This window comes from Mastigoproctus giganteus, chromosome 14 (assembly GCF_048544385.1).
Source record: "Mastigoproctus giganteus isolate SK-2022 chromosome 14, ASM4854438v1, whole genome shotgun sequence".
In the NCBI taxonomy this organism is placed as follows: domain Eukaryota; kingdom Metazoa; phylum Arthropoda; class Arachnida; order Uropygi; family Thelyphonidae; genus Mastigoproctus; species Mastigoproctus giganteus.
In genome coordinates this window covers 89219562-89238999 of record NC_143588.1, presented here as the reverse complement: position 1 = coordinate 89238999, position 19438 = coordinate 89219562, and the positions used below count along the sequence as shown (strand labels likewise).

At 33.5% G+C, this 19438-nt stretch overlaps 1 protein-coding gene across 2 annotated transcripts in view; it reads right to left on the bottom strand.

Moving 5' to 3' along the window:
* LOC150075332 (chitinase domain-containing protein 1) overlaps nucleotides 1-19438 on the bottom strand; it is a 104896-nt gene that overhangs the window by 40589 nt on the left and 44869 nt on the right. For both annotated transcript variants that reach the window (XM_090388263.1, XM_090388262.1), the window contains exons 6-7: nucleotides 9635-9696; nucleotides 565-657 (exon numbers count right to left, since the gene is read on the bottom strand). In XM_090388263.1, the coding sequence (XP_090244389.1) occupies nucleotides 565-657; nucleotides 9635-9696 (155 nt within the window). The remainder of the gene's footprint in view (nucleotides 1-564; nucleotides 658-9634; nucleotides 9697-19438) is intronic.

Genomic DNA, 19438 nt, shown 5'->3' with positions numbered 1-19438 from the left:
CACTGGGTCTCTGCATCTAGTTCTCTGATGCTAATATGGCAATCTTCCAGGATTAATGCCTGAATTTTTGCAACTCTCTTCTGTTACAGCAGTTACTGAGCATCTTGAGAATTCTTCATCATGCACTGAGGTTCTTCCACATTTCAATTGTTTATACCAATGTGCAACAACACTAACTGTTTTGGATGTTTTCCCTTGCAGAAAGAGGAACTGCATCACTGATCTGTATTCCACTTTATCCACTGTGACTTCACTTCATTCGGTGCTGCAAAGAAAAAAAATGAATTGTCAAATCAAAACCAAAATTTGTGTGGCTGCTATAGATTTCAAGGTATCAAATAAAAAAAAAACTTAATCTTTCTATTAGAACTACTTCTGGGTTAATACAAATCTTTTTTGAACCTCCCTTGTAAATGTCTGGAAAATGTTTAACTGCATACCTATTATATTTTAGAAGTTATAAACTTGCAGGCATTCCTTTTGGTAGTATCCTTATCTAAATAAAAAAGAAAAGAAAAAGAGAATAAATAAGAAAATAGAATTACAAGTCTAACCGAAACTTACCCGTGATATACTGGAGGGGGGATCACCAAAATCAGTAGCAAGTTTTCTTGTTGCAGAATATCTGCTATTCCACGAATCAGTGCAGTCAGCTCACTATTTAAAAACAAAAGAGATTTATTCAGAACTTGCCATTGTTATTTGCATATATTCAGTCAAATTGAGTTTTGGGCCCCTATTAATTTACTGCTAATTATTTCAAAATATATTTGATAGAATTCTATCAAATCCTGCATGAAAGAGTATTATTATAAGATTTGATTATACCGAGTTTGAAAAGAAATATGCCTCTGAGTGATGACCTCATAGTTATGAATTATAATCATGAGATTTTCAATCTACCCAAAACTGCGGGAACAGCTACATAATTCAGGTTTAATTGGGAATATATCACAAATCCTCTGAGCTTACAATCTGTTCACAAGACTGATGATTAGCTTTTGCAAGCCCTACTCCTCTACAAGCTGATTGTACCACATGGAGGATTCTGGGAGGAGGATGACAACCTAATTTGTCTCCCATATATGCTCAATCAAATTCAAATACAAAGATCTGGCTGGCTCACTCCACCTTGAAGAATATTCTCCTATGTGGAAGAGAATTAGCAGAATGGAAAATAAAGTAAATGAGGGGGAAGGTTTCACTGTATAAATGATTTCAAGAATATTGACCATAAATTCAAATTATGGGGAAAGTGGTTTTTGAGTGTATTGCAGGGCCTATAGCACTTCTAAAATGCCTTGAAAAAGACTTAAGGTTCTCATCTCTACACCTTTAAGCAGTAAAGATGTCTTTCCAGACCACAGATTGCCTTATTCCTCCTCTTGCTGAGACTATACACATGGGAGGGAGGGAAAATTAAAATTGAGTAAGGATGGTTGAAGGATAGATATGTGGAAGTTTGCCTTCAGCCAGTTAGTGGCTGATCATTGGAACAAACTTCCATCTGTTGTTGTAGAAGTAAGTAGTTTGAATAAATTCAAGGAAGAACTAGACAAATTCTTGGAGGGGAAAGACAGATAAGGTATGTGGTTTTTTTTGGCTGATACCCTACAAGCTTACTTTCTTCCATCATTTGCCAATACTAATACTAATTTTCCCCTTCTCCCCTACATTCTCTCCTGTTGAGAATCAGTTTCAAGAGTGAATCTTAACTCCTTAAAGTGAACACTGCTCCATTAGCCATCTCACATGGGCCCCTTTCCTGAAGCCTTCCATATACAGTTTGCCTTTAAACTGTTATTCCCATAACCACTGTGAGCTTAAAAATGGTCACATGGTCAGCTACCTGGTTTAAGGCTTGCAATTTCCATATGGTAGCTTTCTAATACCCAGCACTCAGTTCCTAAGTTAAAATATGCTTAACACTGTATTATAACAGCAAATTTTGTTTTCTTCTTTTAACTGTTCTTCATGGTTACAATTATTAATATTGTAATGCTTCTTCTCTAAGGCACTGATTTCACATGATACACTAAAGAGTGAAATTCCTCTCTAATTTCCACATTCAGCTTTATTGTCCTTTTATATATTGTCCTGCTCCAGTAAATTAATGTCCTGTTCCAATCTTCTGGAACTTGTTCTTCAGAAAACAACTTCTGAAAAACACAACTTAAACCATCTTTAACACTCTTCTCCGTCAAGCTTTCAGCATTTCACATCTAATTTCATCTACAGCTATTGCATACTAATATTTTCCATGACCTTTTGCAAGCATGAACCAGTGTTTGCAGTTTTTTTTTTTTACACAACCCACCTATAGATATAAATTAATGTATTTTCAATAATTATACTCATAGGTTCAGGAAATAATGACACTACATTTAACATACCAGTAATAATGCAATTAGAATTCATTAAAATCAGTAAATATAAATAAAAGATAGGTAATTCATTTACTTGTTTATTATCAAAAAATAGGTAATTCATTTCTTTGCTTATTATGAAATGTTTACATAAAATTTACATATTTTTGAGTTTGTTTTTGGGGTAAATAAATATTTATTTAATCAGTAGGGTGATGCTGTTTTCCATCACATAGTAATTTTAAATCAGGGTAAAAGATGTCAACTTGATTCTCAAACCTGGCTTGACATCCAATCTGTTCCAGCGTTTGTTTTTTTAATAAAACTAATGTTACGAATCTGGTTTCACATTTGCAAGTTGTTACAAATGGCATAAGAAATTTCAGTGCTTTTTCTGAAATGCTTATATTCTTCATGGAAATTTAGCCAAAAATTTATCAATGAGACCTGATTGAAGTGGCTTTTTAATGCTGTCATATGACAGTTCAATAACAAAATCAATTTCTTGTTCATCAAGACAGAATTCTTCCACATGTTCCACATTAAAAGTAAATGGGTTTCGAATCCACATTTTACTGTTGTCAATTGGAGGAAAATATTCTTGAAAGTTTGATTTCAATTCCAAGAAGTGTTCTTTAATTGCCATAGAAATCTCAGCCAGAACTTCACTTTGAACATACTCTTTTGTAATTTAGTTAAACTAGGAAGAAAATTATAATTCCCTTTATCAACTCGAAGTACCCAGAGATGAATTTTCTTTGTAGCTGCTTCTACTTTTTCCTGAACTTTAAAAATATTTATATCAATACCTTGTAAATTTAAATTTAAGGCATTTAAAAAACTAAAAATATCAAATAAGTAGGATACCTTAATAAGTTATAAAAGCATTAAATTTATTTTTATATAACTGGGTATTTGGTATTTTATTACATTTTCATTTTTTCAGGAAATTTTCTTATAGTTTTATGTAGGTATATTTCAAATAAGTTGTTCGTGGACCAGTAATTTCTTTTTGCAGACCAGTACCGGGCCGCAGACCAGACTTTAGGAAACCCTGATATAGACAGCCAAATTTTCTCTCCCAAATTTTGAGTCCACAAAAAGTGCATGGCCCATTTTTAGCTGCTGGACTGTTATGCAGTAATAGCCATATAGTGCAAAGCAGCTGCAGCAAAGCATGTGGCTTCCTTGCACTATATAGTTATTACTATGTCAGCTGCAATAAAACAGTTATAAATGAAGTCTTCTAGTCTCGGCCATCCAGAGTAATAGTAGTGGCAAGAAAGCAAGCTTATAAAGCATCAGCCAAAAAAAGAAAAAAAAAAAAAAAAAAAGAAGCACTTCACCCATCTTTACCCTCCAAGAATTTGTTTAGTTAGTATAAACAGACATTCATTATTTATTTATTTATTTATTTTGTGGTCTATCCTGTTGCTTCATTTAGTAAATCATCACAATATTTACCGAATACTTCTAAAATATCCTTCTCTTCTGTTTTAATTTCATCCTTATCATTTTTTCTCCTCTTGTGAAATTTTTAACTGCCAAAACATCTAAAGTCATGTTAGCATCAGGAATGTTATTTAACTTTTGAAGGAGGTTTCATTATTTAATGATTATTGCCAAATCTAAGAAATTTTTGATTTATGTTATTTTAATCGATTACTAATGCAAATCAAAAGGGACTATGAAGCCCAATAAGTCCAATTATTATTATAATAATTTTAAATTATAGGTGAAAAACCTCATACCTTTAAGTAGGACTGTTAATCTCTCAACACTCAATCGCAAATGATTATAATATGAACTTACCCCGTGTATTGTCCTAAATGAATCAAGTTAAAATAATTTAAAATTAAAATAAGCATGCCTTCATCGCTCATATCATGTCAAGGGAATCGGAAAGAATCAGGGAAAGACGGCGGCCACCAACCTCCAAAAACCAGCCAACACCACAAGCCATAATGAGAATTGAAAAACAATTGTCGCGAAATTCTAAAAATGACGACACAAATAAATTAATTCACACATAAGTTAAACTTTAAAATCATTATTTAACTTCTTTTAAGAGACCACCTTATTCGGTTTGTTACAGTGTTCACAAGAAGTACAAAAGTGATTCGCGAATGATATCCGCCCCCTGTTTTATATCAAATTAATGACACCTGACATGAGATTATTTATATAAACCAATGTATGAATTGCTATTCATGCACGTGCATAAGTGTCCACGAGTCCAAAATATTATAAGGTTTGCATATATTAATAGAATTAACATTTAATCTCATTTCTAATGTTTCTGCAATTAATAATTTAAAATATTCACTCTGTTTATTAAGAACCTTGGATTCATTAAAAAGAAACACATGTCCATCAGTGATTGCATGAAATGCAAGCTCAGGTGCACCCTTCCTACCTGCTCTAACTGATACCAAATGCTGCTGTATCCTTACCGAAAATAAATTTTGGGTCGAGCCAATATAAGTAGAATTGCACCCACCACAAGAAATATTGTAAACAATATTGTGAGCTTCCATAGTAGGAACTACATATGCCCTATATTTCAAGATAGCATGGAGCTTACTCGTGGGTTGTGGAACAATCTTAAATTCAGTGTTCTTAAATATGTTAATAAATTGTCTATACCAATGTTGTATATAAGGAACTTTAATAAAATGTTTGTGATCCATCCTGTCATTTGTAGTACCTGTCTCCAATTTATATTTCGCCTGTTGACTAATCTGCATAATGGTACCTAATGAATAACCCCTATTTAAAAATCTTTTAGTCAGTTCCGTGAGCTCATCCAATAAGGATTCTTGAGTAGAGCTGTATCTATATGCATTATGAAACTGGTTAAAAATAATGCTCCTTTTATATGTAAAAGGGTGATAGCTCGAATGGTGCAAAAATTTTCCAGTATTCGTTGACTTCCTATAAATTTTAAAAAATATGTTTTCATTAACTCTGGTTAAAGTAAAATTTAGAAAATTTATGGATTTGTAATGCAGGATTTACATTTATAGAGTGAACTTAAGTAGAGTATGAATGTTATTAAATGTATCCAGGATCTTCTGTACTACATACTTATTAGTAATTCTTAAGATATCATCAAGATATCTTAATAATTACTTCAGATATAATATTACTAAGTTTATGAGAGACTATTTACATAGCATTGTCCATGCATACATTGACACTACCTTGCAATATGAGGCACAGAAGTTTCACATTAAATTTTTAAAATTATGCATTAGCGAGAATCTCATCCCAATATTTGTGAAGGTGTCATTAAGACAAAGGGTAGCAGGCATTAAAAAATTAGCATGTGCGGTTTCACAAAAAATTGTTAGGTTAACCTTGGATTTCAGAGTTTGCAAAAAAAGGGTTACTTTTGTCAACTACAATGTTTACGTAATAAGATAAAGGGTTATTTACATATTAATGATTGGGCTCATCTAAATTCAAATATTAAAATAAGGAAACAAGTGCAAGCAATTGAAATAAACTTGAGATATACTAATAAACTACAATGCTTACTTCGTATGAGGAATAATAACACAGCACTAGAGGTGTTATTATTCCACAACCCATGAGTAAGCTCCATGCTATCTTGAAATATAGGGCATATGTAGTTCCTACCATGGAAGCTCACAATATTGTTTACAAAATTTCTTGTGGTGGGTGCAATTCTACTTATATTGGCTCAACCCAAAATTTATTTTTGGTAAGGATACAGCAGCATTTGGCATCAGTTAGAGCAGGTAGGACGGGTGCACCTGTGCTTGCATTTCATGCAATCACTGATGGACATGTGTTTCTTTTTTAATGAATCCAAGGTTCTTAATAAACAGTGTGAATATTTTAAATTATTAATTGCAGAAACATTAGAAATTAGATTAAATGTTAATTCTATTAATATACACAGATCTTATAATATTTTGGACTTGTGGACACTTACGCGCACGCATGAATAGAAATTCATACATTGGTTTATATAAATAATCTCGTGTTAGGTGTCGTTAATTTGATATAAAACTGGGAGGGGGGGGGATATCATTCGCGAATCACTTTTGTACTTCTTGTGAACACGGTAACAAACCGAATAAGTTGGTCTCTTAAAAGAAGTTAAATAACAATTTTAAAGTTTAACTTATGTGTGAATTAATTTATTTGTGTCGTCATTTTTAGAATTTCGCGACAATTGTTTTTCAATTCTCATTATGGCTTGTGGTGTTGGCTGGTTTTTGGAGGTTGGTGGCCACCGTCTTTCCCTGATTCTTTCCGATTCCCTTGACATGACATGAGAGATGAAGGCATGCTTATTTTAATTAATAATTATTTTAACTTGATTCATTTATGACAATACACGGGAGGTAAGTTCATATTATAATCATTTGCGATTGAGTGTTGAGAGATTAACAGTTCTACTGAAAGGTATGAGGTTTTTCACCTATAATTTAAGATTAGTATATTTTAATGCATTTCTTTGTACCAATTTTAATTTTCTCAATACAAGATTTTCTCAATACATTTCCAATCTCAAATCCTCTGTACGCCCTAGTTTCTGCAACTAGTTGTTCAAGATCCATTTTATATAATGATATTAGCAATTATGCTTTTCTTGTTTCTATTATTCTCTCTCTTTCTCTCCTCCCCCCAAGTAACCTCATAGCTATCTTTACATTTAAAGTATGTAGATGTGCTTTTAATTGAGAGTGGCTTGCAAAAATTCTCAACAACACATTTTAACATTATTTTCAGGTTTACCTTTCCCTTCAAAGTTTTGAAATTTCTGTAGATATTTCAAAATGTAATTATCTTTTCTTACCCTAGTATTTAAATCTCCAACTAATACAACTGCTTCCTTGTCATTAGTTTCTACATTCTTCCTAACAAATTAAAAACCTGTTCTGTTTCATATTTTTTAAGCCTTCAACCTACATAAACACAAATTTCATTGCTCGATTCATATATGTGAATATGTACACCATATGAAATGCTGTATATATTACTTTCAATGCTATCCACAAGAGGATAAAATATATTATACAATAAATTCTCATTATAGCACTTTCAAAGGGACTGATCGTAAAGAGTACTATAAGTGGGAAAATTCTGCAAGGAAGGACCTCCTTTTTGGAAGCTGTTTTTCATTAATATTTTATAGGGAACACTAATTTTTTAGCTTTGTTTGCAGTGTTTATATACAAATTGAAAACCTCTCCACTTAATGTGAAGAGATTTCAACACTTGTTTTTTTTGGCACTTTCAACCCCTTTCTCTTCTTTGCTTAAAGAAAGAAAATTTTAAAATATATTTTACTAAATTTAACTAATCATATCATGAGTATTACTGTAAAAACATTCCAAATGTAATAATAAAATAATACAGTTAGTCCCCGACTTACGTAAGCCCAAGTTACGTTACTTCGGACTTAAAAAAATTTTTTTGGTAAAATCATAAAGACACTTTCTGTATAATTTTTAAGCATGAAGTCAAATGAAGAAACAATATGTATAAGTTTTTATTTTCGTTCCCATACAAACTATGTTGGATAATAACCTGCAGTGTAACTATAATCTAGGTAAATAACTACAGTTAACGTTTCATTTTCTGCTTTAAAGATTCTGAAGAAATATTCGACAACACATTTGAGACAGGTGAACTATGTTGAGGTGATTCAGAGAAACCCCCCACAACATTCAAGCCACGTGGACTGTGTCCCATCGACTATTTCTTCAGAGCATTAGACTCTAGCACTTTGTATATACATCCTATCCTTTCTTTCTTTCTGGATTGTAGAGTCAGTTCGGTTTGTTTGAAAGAGAAGTAGGAGCTTTTGTTTGCATTTTGTATGTAATATTTGTTACATGGAGGGTTATTTTGGTGAAGTTAAAATTCACGTTGTCCTACCATTTTCAACAATTTCACGTCAAACTATTATCGTGTAGTGTGCACTTCATTCGCATGACAGCATCTCATGTAACTTAACCCTGTGACGTTCTTTACAGATAGTTATTGTATAAAACTATTTTTCTTCACTCTTCTGAGGATATTATGTGGTTTTTGTAATTTTGTTATATGAGAGATAGAGTAGCGATATTTTATTAGTCATTCTTGAGTTACGTAAAAATCGACTTATGAAAGAAGTCCTGAAAAATATCTCTTATATGTGTAGGGGACAGACTGTAATAATAATAGTACTGTCATTAATGAGATAGATTTATTGATGGCACATTGAGCACACAGATGCACAAAAAAAAAAAAAGACTAATTACAATATCGGCAAGGAAAACAGACATATGATGATGAATTTAAAAAACTGAGAAGAGTATGCAAATGCAATGATGAATGTCTAGACAGTGATGTAAAGAATAACCTATCTGCCTTCATAGGTTCAAGTTAAATATGAAATAAATATCACCTGCAGCAGGAACAATTTCCATGAAGTAAACAAACAGCTCGATTAACAATTTCTAGAATGCAATCTATCATCCCCTTCCAAGAGTCAAAAATTAAGGAGCGTTATATCCAGGTCTATTTCTTCTTGGGACCTTAAAAAAAGCAATATAAACAGGAAAGCACTGAAACAGGGGCACTATTGCCATTAAAAAGGAGTGGCACTTCATAGGATCGAGCATAGGCCTAGAAGAAAAAGGGCATTAAAAGAGGACAAGTGCTATAACAGAATTATAACAGGAGTTTACTGTATGATTTGTTATCTGTTACTTCTTATATAAACTGGTTGGCTGATCATATGTACAGCAATGGAATTCTTTTTTTAACATAATACCTTCCATGGGAATGAAATTTAAGTTGTTATTTTAAAAAATACAAATAAATATTGACATAAAAAAAAGAGCAATAAAACCTACAATAAAAGTCTATAAAAACATGAAATGTATACCAAACATGGATCTCAACAACTGGCTTTATAATGGTCAGTAAGCAACATGTTTAACATACTGTTTCTCCATACTGGAATATTACAGTAAAAGCCCAACGTTTGTACAAAATGGTTGCCACTTAGAATTCCAAAGGTCCTAATAATGTTTTGCTAATCTTAGTTAAATAAATTTAGGAAGATTTTTAATTTTCAAGAAACTATAGTTATAACAATTTCTCTTTCTTTTTTGAAGCTCATTCAATAACTGTCTCCTGTTTAAAAATTAATAATGCTTCATTTAAAAAATAAATAATTTTATTATTGTTCAATTTAATAATACATACATGAATAAAGAAAACATGTATTATGAAATCCTTACTTAACCATTCTGCCTCCAAGCATACTCCACAATTCTAGAACATATCCACGAAATTTCATTTCCTAGAATAAAGTTAAGACACATATACAGGGCATCCAGAAATAAGTACAGTAAATTAGTGGATGGGTTCTATGGATCAAAATGAAAAAAATGAAATTAAATGAAAAATGAAATGAAAAGCATTACTGAACTCATGTTATATGAACATGAGTTCAATAATGCTTGGTTAACAATTAGAGCCAAAAATTTTCTCCAAAGCAACAACAACAATATAGTAGAGCTTCATACCAGGGTATTTCAAAGAATTTGGGGAATTTGGAGACATAATACTAGGGTATATTAAGGAAACTGAAAATGAGAGTAAAGATGTAAAATTGCCTTTTATTACTACCACTTTTCCCATTCAGTGACAAAACAAACATTGTGTTTACAGTGATAGAATTGACTACATGCAATAGCTTTGTTCTCCTGGCTTTATTCTCCTAATTGTTATCCTCTCAGTAACATATTTACCACTTCCATGGACATTCCTTTACTTCATTTAACACTGTTTCTTCTCCATTAGAAAATAAAACTCTTAATTGTTGATTTCTGAAGTCTCACGCAAGCCACATCCAGTTAATTCTTATCAATCTCCCTTTTTAATTTTTCCAATGTACCCCTTTTTCCTTATTGTCCTCACATTCCGTGTTTCTTAATTCTACTTCAGTCATTTCTTCTTATTATTACTTTTTTCTCCCAATTAATTTGTCAGCTTAAATTGGTACACTTCAGTTAATAGATTCAACAGACTTAACTAAACCACTCAGCCATGATGAACAGTTTTTTTTCTATAGCCTAGCTAGTTTTCCAGTTAGAATTTTTTAACAAAGTAGCCTAGAAAGGATATGGATTGAAAAATTTAGGATGGTTGTTATGCTGCTACAATGTTGAGTGCCTAAATGTTGCTCCAAATTATGGCACAGATTTAGTTCCAGTTATGCATTTAGTTCCAGTATTTAATTATGCATATCAAATAAGAAGTGAAAGATGCCATTTTTTTTATCTTTGATACAGAACTTATTGTTGTTTGTAAAGGTAATCATTCAGAAGTTTTGGTGGGATATATAAAAATGGATAGAAAGATAGGATATGCATGTTCACTCAGTGGGCACATTTGTCCTATTGAGAAGAGCATCTTTATTGATAACTAATAGATTTTATTCATACAAAAAAGAAATTATGCCTTTTTTTATATCATCTTATATATACAGGGTGTCCCTGAAATAAGTGCAGTAAATTTGGAGGAGGATATGTTCTATGGGCCAAAACAGTAGGGGGGGGAGAATGGGTTTAAAAATGCTCTGTTAACAAACTAGAGCCACTTAAACTGTTTGTACACTTCTGTTTTGTCTACAGTCTACTGTACAAGGGAGAAAGAACCAGTTCTTCCCTATATAACAATCATCAGCACGAAATATGAAAGGATTTGGTAGTCTATGTTGAGGATAACTCTTCTTGTATAACCTTAAAGCTGTTGTACCATTACCAAGGGTTTCACTGAGAATTAATTGTATAGCTGCATAATCATGGAATGTGTGTGTTGTTCATTTTAAGTATGGGCTTACAAATGAACTGTGATACTAAAAGAGCAGTACTTTGTGTGCAGAGTGTACTAGGTTATAAGCCAACAATTATGATGAAGAGGTAATAGGTGGAATTTATGATAAAGCAGACAGAGAAAAAAATAACTATTATCTGGTAGTAATTGGAGATTGAAATGTGGTGTGGGTGGGAGAGGGAGACTGTGGAATCGAAATATGAATCTGACAGAACAGGAGTGGAAATATTTTAAGCCAGAGGAAATTAAAATATGGAGATTCCAGATGAGGAAGTTCTTGACAAGGAATATCAGAGTCACATATGCACAAGTACCACCTTTGGAGCAAAAAGAATCGCAGAGAGAGAGAGAATAATTGGGACAACTGAGATGAGCAATGGTTGAGGCAACTAATTGAGATTCTGTCAGAAAAAGTAAGTAGGGGCTTGACAAACTGTAGGTGGAAATGGAAACCACTGAGATTGGAAGAGACCATGTATATTTGTGTATTTGATGCTATTTGAATCTACAAGTGCTTCATCCTCTCTAACAAATGGAATTTAGCATCAATAGAGATCACAGTTTTGTGCAGTGTTCCTTTGTTGCCTTATCCATGCACAGAACTTTAACTATTGAACTCTGTCAAATGGATAGAGTTCTTGAACAAACTGATGTAAGGCCAAACTTGTGCTTTCTGATTGGTTGGCTGGTTTAGAGATTTATTAGGCACATCGGCAACTATGGCTATAGTGCACCATACATATGATAAGAATTTATGCTATTTCCTGTCAGATAGAGATAATTGCAAAAAATAGTACCAGCGAGTTATTTTTTATCTAGTTAAAGGAGGTGGTATACATTAATCATTTTGAGAAAGGTAAAAATGCTTGAGACATTTGTTTCATTGCCTAAAAGTCACATAAGTGAAAGAAGGTCTTCTGTTGTGGCTGGAGTGAAGAGATTCTGGCATTCTCTTGCATATTTTGGGCATTCAACAAGGATAAGTTTTACTGAAAGCACTGTTGCAGTGATATTTGTGTAACCTATTCATAGGCATGCCAATATTACCTCCTGTTTTCAAATTGAGCTGAAGCTTGAAAGCCATCGCTCAAGATTTGGCTTGATACTTTGGAGCTTATTGTTATATTGATTTTTCCATGATAATTGCCACTGGTACATGCATTTTCCCTGGATTATTGATTTATAGTCTTGATATGAGACTTTCCAATTGTCATCGGGTGGTAAGACGGCCGATTTTGCAGCATTGTCAGCTAATTCATTTCCTGGAATTCCCATATTTCCAAGGACCCAGCAGAGGTGTATGCTTTTCCAAGTTCAGATAAAGTATGCAAAGAGGAGGTTATTTCCTTTAAGACTGGGTGGGTGGGTGATATTCATGGTGTTTTTCAGGGTTTGAAGTGCACTTAAAGAATCTGTAAAATTTGTACTATTTTCGATATCGGAGGACTCCATACGCTTCAGTGTAATCTGAATTGCCATTAGTTCAGCAGAAAATATACTGAACTCATAGGCAATTCGTAGGCCAGAGTAATGTTCAGAAAAACTGCAGCAATTCCAACATGGGTCTCATTCTTTGATCCATCTGTATGCACAACAACAACGAAGTTGGGGAACTGTTCCACTACTGCTTGATACAGTTGTAATATAGATTTATTCCATTGATGGAGGGATAAATCGCATGAAGGTGAAGTAATGTCCCAAGGAGCACAGGAAATTGGAAGGGTATTTGCAACATTTTTTAAAGACAGATTAAGTTCTTCTGAAAGGTATTTTATTTGCATACCTAATGGTCAGTTAGCAGATGGGTGGTTTCGGTATAACATGTTGTGCTGGTGGGTCAAAAGTATCTGCCAGTTTGGGTGTTCGGGCATAGATCTAATTTTATATGCATAGCGTAATATAAGTTATCTTCTGATTGAGAGAGGGAATTCATGCACTTCAGCATATAAGCTATGTATTGGAGATGTGCGATATGCTCCTATGGCAATGCGTATTGCACTATGATGGATAGGGTCAAGCTAGCGAAGGACACTAGGTCTTGTTGAGCTATACACTGGTGCTCTATAGTCAAGATTTGATCTTATTAAGGCTCTGTATAATTGTAACAAGGTAACTCAATCAGCTCCACACTTATGTGCTTTCTGAGACTATTTTATTATCCAAGAATATATCCACACATTCTCAGATAAGCTTCTTGATAATTTTTTTTAGATCTGGCTATAGTGGGCAAACATTTTGTGGTATCTCATGGTAATGGTGACTGTAAAAAAGTTACATCCATTTTCATCCCATGAAATGATAACTGCAACATGAATATTTTTAAATAGAATATTTTGCTTTGAATAGTAAATGAAATCAACTAAGGTGTATGCATTTAACATGTATTCTTCACATCACATGCGATAACATAACTATACCTCTGAGACCAAATCAAATGAAAACAGATTTTTACTTGTCTAAATTTAAATTATGCATCACCACACGCGTAAATGTAAGGACTGGTCCTAATGCTTCTACTGAACAAAAGGGTACAGGTAACCCTCATATAACACGGTAGTTTAGTTCCTACAAAATCTTATGTAATGCAAATCCGTGTTATATGGAACTAAGAACCAGTACAAAAAAGGAGGATTACGTTTCAAAAGCTAACAAAAATACGCCATATTTTAATAACTATCGGAAACTTAATTTTTTTTTTATAGTAGTAAGAACTTAATATTTTAACTTTATTTTTATAATAGTAGTAACTTAAACAGTAATAACTGAACAAACGTCTTACCTTACAAACTGTGATACTTATATGTCAGATAATGTATGTTCATTTAATTTTCTTCCTCTTCATCGCAGCTAAGCACAATCTCTTCTGCAGAATCTAGATTTCATGTACCTTCTGCTCTCTTTAAAAGTCACAAACTGCATGCTTTGAAGTCAGAATTTTTTATGGTCTCAAACAAGCACAAGTCCAATAGCACAGAACCTAACCCAGGGATCTCCCAACAAAATACAGTGGACCCCCACTTTACGATATGTTCACTGTAATCAAATCACTTTGTGATGGACTCTTCATAATAAAATACCATTTTAAACAGCATTTCTAATAAGCAAAAATTGAAGGAATATTATCCACAGGCTGTAAAAGTAAAGATATAAAGCACAAATTTAAATTTATTACCTTACCAATTAACAAAGTTAAATAATACGTGAAAATCGGAAGAATATTTTCCAGTTAGCAAAATAAAAATAAATTGACACTTATGTACATAGCTTACGTAATTAATACATACTGTAATATGTACTTTTTTTTAAAATAAATAAATGCACAAGGCATAATACTTTAAGAGTTTGGTATCTATATAATATCGGTGTTTAGATACACCATAGATAACTCTTAATAAACTACAAAGTAGTTGTTGTAGGCATCATTTGCTCTTTCTCATATTGTGCTCTGCCTTCACGACGAGTTGCCATGATATTGCACTACTTCGAATAAGTAACTCTTCACTAATAGAGAAGACTATTGTTACTTATTCTCAGTTGAGTACCACCACCCAGACAGCACTGTTTCACGGCTATTGGCCGATCATCAGTGGGTGGGCAGGTACCCTGGTAATGCAGACATGACAACCCAGTTGTGAAGTTAATCACACAATATGAGAGATGCCACTGATGATCGGCCAATAGCTGTGAAACAGTGCTGTCTGGGTGGTGGTACTCAACTGAGAATAAGTAACAATAGTCTTCTCTATTAGTGAAGAGTTACTTATTCGAAGTAGTGCAATATCATGGCAACTCGTCGTGAAGGCAGAGCACAATATGAGAAAGAGCAAATGATGCCTACAACAACTACTTTGTAGTTTATTAAGAGTTATCTATGGTGTATCTAAACACCGATATTATATAGATACCAAACTCTTAAAGTATTATGCCTTGTGCATTTATTTATTTTAAATATTGACATCTACACCTCTTGGCATCTCTCATATTGTGTGATTAACTTCACAACTGGGTCGTCATGTCTGCATTACCAGGGTACCTGCCCACCCACTGATGATCGGCCAATAGCCGTGAAACAGTGCTGTCTGGGTGGTGGTACTCAACTGAGAATAAGTAACAAGGTGGTACTCAACTGAGAATAAGTAACAATAGTCTTCTCTATTAGTGAAGAGTTACTTATTCGAAGTAGTGCAATATCATGGCAACTCGTCGTGAAGGCAGAGCACAATATGAGAAAGAGCAAATGATGCCTACAACAACTACTTTGTAGTTTATTAAGAGTTATCTATGGTGTATCTAAACACCGATATTATATGTAATATGTACATACTAACTAATTAATAATTCTGTTCACTGGCTTTTTTTTTTTTTTTTGGTTGTAAAATTTAAAACAGTAAAAATGATAAGCAATTAATAACAAAGAACATGGCATGCACAAGTTTCAACAAACATGATATGCACAAGTGAGATACAGAGTAGCCGACTGGGCTAGCCGGGTGGGTAAAGTTATTTATTTGTTGTTATTTTATTTATTTTTTTTTTTGGAGCATTAGTAACTAAGGCCATATTGCTCCGGGATATGCAGTGGTCATTCCCTGACCTTTCCGCATCCTCTGTATTTGGTGGTGAGTGGGTAAAGTGCCTGCCTAGCAACCCAAAGGTCGTGGATTTGAATCCCGCCTTGGGCTTGGATCAAAGTACTGCAAAAACCTTGGGAGGTGCATTATGGCAACAGAAGCCGATGTGCCAACAACTACCAAATAAAAAATAAATAAATAAATAAATAAAAAGATACAGAGTAAAGCATTTCTGAAAATTTATTTATGTTTTTTATATGATTTGAATATTTCATGGAAGGGGAAACAGATTACAGCTATCGGTACTATCGCAAATGCAAGAAGATCGAGTTTACTACCCATTTATAATTGATTACACTAATAGAAAAGACCAATAAACCGGAAACTGCAAATTGTTTTTATTGTTTTATGGTAGTGACCTCTAGAAATGTACTTTAGAGAAATATCACAAAGGCGATAACAACTAGCGAGTCAACAGCAGGGATTCACAAAAAGGAATGGAAACGTTGAAAATTACATCTAACATAATAGCCATGTTTTTCCAGCATAAAACCTCAAAAATACCATTTTATGCGAGATTTCCTGCAATTCTCAAACCCTGTTAGAGCAAAACCATGTTATATAAGTACCATGTTGTGCAAGGATTTCCACAATTTATCAATCATGTTAGAGAGAAACCATGTTGTAGAAGTACCAAGTTATATGGGGGGTTGCCTGTACATAGTCCTGTACACAAGGGAAGTGACATAGCAACAGAGACAATATGGTGCTCACATTGATGAACGTATATAACCTAGTGCAAGCAGGTGCAAGCTTTCAATTTCTAATGGCAGGTGGTATCTCTCCGGTAGAAATTTTCTAGAATATGGAATAGACGTACATTAACAAATGTATGTCATACCCAAAAATGATAAATCATTAATGCGAAAGGGAAAAAACTCTATAGGATAATCCTCACCCAAGACAAATTCACAAAGCTGTCACAAGAAAATTCTGCATTAGGCAGACACCATGAGGGTGATGTGAAACAGCTGGCATTGGGTCAGATGGTTGATCATATGGTTAGTGAGCTGGATATCAATCATAAGTCTGCATACACCATCAATCACAATTTTCAACTTTTGGAAGATTAAAAAATTACCTTGTAGACTTTCAATTTCACAGGGCAATGAAGTGAAGAAAATTATCAAACAATTGTGCCATCAGTAACCAAAAAAACTTCTATGGGGGTATAAAAAAAATCTGGTATCCAGAAGGAATAAGAGCCTAAACTGTAGTGGATATTTTTGTGAAAAATAAAGTACCAGTTGTTGGCAAAAAAAATAATACTAATTTTCATGGCTGTCCTAGCAATGACTAGATGTACAATAAATGTACAGTAAAATCCCATAAATCCAGCATCTTCAGGATGTAGCACATGCCACATTTTTGAAAATTACAGTTTTTTTGAAAGTTATGCCCATAACCAAAATATTCAGGGATAATTTATATTAGCTATATATACTATACCAGCAAGCTCAGGTGAACTAATAACATAATTTAATGCCATAACATGATCAGAGACAAAATTTGAATTTACTGACATGAATTCAGGGACAGCTTTTGATTGCATAAAAAAAGAATAAGTTAAAAGTAACTAAATTCTTTCATTCTCTATGCAGATAAATGCACATAAAAAAAAAAAAAAAAAAAAAGATGACCTTAAGATCTACTCGGCAGTGAAGGTTACCAATTCTCAACAGCTTCAATGTTGCCTTCAATAAATTCACTCTGTGGCTATCTCTGAATGGCTTGTCTGCTAACTAGATGTAACCCCTCGAAGTGCAAAGTAATCTCTTTCTCATCCTGCAGATCTCCACAACTAATAAATACGGACTACACTAACTCGGTGATCATCGAAAGGTGTGACCGAGTTAATGACTTGGGAATTCTTTTCTCCAGCAGTGCTAAATTTGATGCCCATGTCCTTAAAATCACAAGCAAAGCATTCAAAACACTGGGATTTATCAAACAGAACACCTACAAGTTCAAAAACTACAGATATGCTGTTATCCTTTATAAAACTATTCTTCTGCCAATCCTTGAATTCAGCTCACCCATCTGGAATCCTCACACAAAGACCTTAATTAACAAAATTGAAGCAGTCCAAAAAAAATTTTGAATTTTGTCCATTACCTTACATTCTGTAATCCTCTATTTTATCACTCAGTGTACTATGAATTGTTGTGTGTGATTACTTTCATCTGAGGCCTCTGTGCACTAGAAAAGTTACTGCTGACATCACCCTTCTAGCCAAAGTAATCACTGAAACTTACGAAGCATCTGATATCTTAGCAAAATCAACTACAATGCTCCTTGTAGACAAGTAGGCACCTCCGTAGCCAGGTGGGAAGGAGCAGCAGTGCGTAGCACATGCTTCTTGATTAGACCGGGGTTCGAACCCATCACCACCAAATACGGAGGATGCGGAAAGGTCAGGGAATGACCACCGCATATCCTGGAGCAATATGGGGGCCTTAGTTGCTAATGCTCCTAAAAAACAACCAAATAACAATAACAATTGTAAACAAGTCAGGAACCTTACACTGTTTTGCTTTGACTCTGCTACCACCGACTTTATGAAGTTCAGTCCACTGAACAGAATCAGCAAATTGGCAAATGACTCTCTCATTGACTTTTTTGATCCCAATCACTGATGAACTCTATCCACAAGTTTGCCTCTTCTCTTGAACTGCAAAGTGACTAGCTCTCATCTAATCATTGTAGTTTATTATTATTATTTGTTTTACTATTCTCTATTTTCTAATTAATTAATTTATTATTTGTTTTACTGGTAACTTAACTTAATGCATACCTCTTTTGTACATATGATTTTATTGTTTGAATCTATATCAATGTTTATCATATTGTTGGTTTCCTTATTATTGTTATCAACTCTGTTCATTGTTTTGCTCTCAGATACAATGTTAATAGTTACCTGTTGTGTATCTTGTTATTAATAAAAAATAAAAAAATAATCTAAAAATAATGTCAGAAATCACATTTTAATATTTTTATTATATACTACAGTAGCTCTGATGCCATATAATCTCCACAGAGCAATAGCCACCAGCATTAAATCAAAATGTGAACTCGTGCTGCCAGGTTGGTTCTGAAGGTGCTAGCCTAAGAAATAAAGGTTGTGGGTTCAAAGTATGGGATTTGTACTGGAGGTGGGATCAGCCAATATTTTTAATACGAAGTATAAATAGTGAATTATGATTTCAGCAATTCAATCACCTTAAAAACTAAATACATGCCACTAAGTACTATACCATGAACTAGTGTCATCAAATGTCTTGTAGAATGAGGGATTTTATACATTGTAAATTACTATGTATTTAATGACAATAAATTGGTGTTTGGAAATTATTAATGGAACATAATGCATAACTCTGGCACCAGCAATGCTTTTTTTTTTTTTTTATTTCTGAGCAGACTATTTCCCCTCTGCCCTTATACAGTCATCTAACTTTAAAGAAATATTCACGAAGTGCTGCATTTTTGATAATTCCAGGTTTATGAGATTCTTTTGTATTGCATTCTGGGTACAAAGTGTGATCAACACGTCCGGGGACTGACTTTATATCTTGA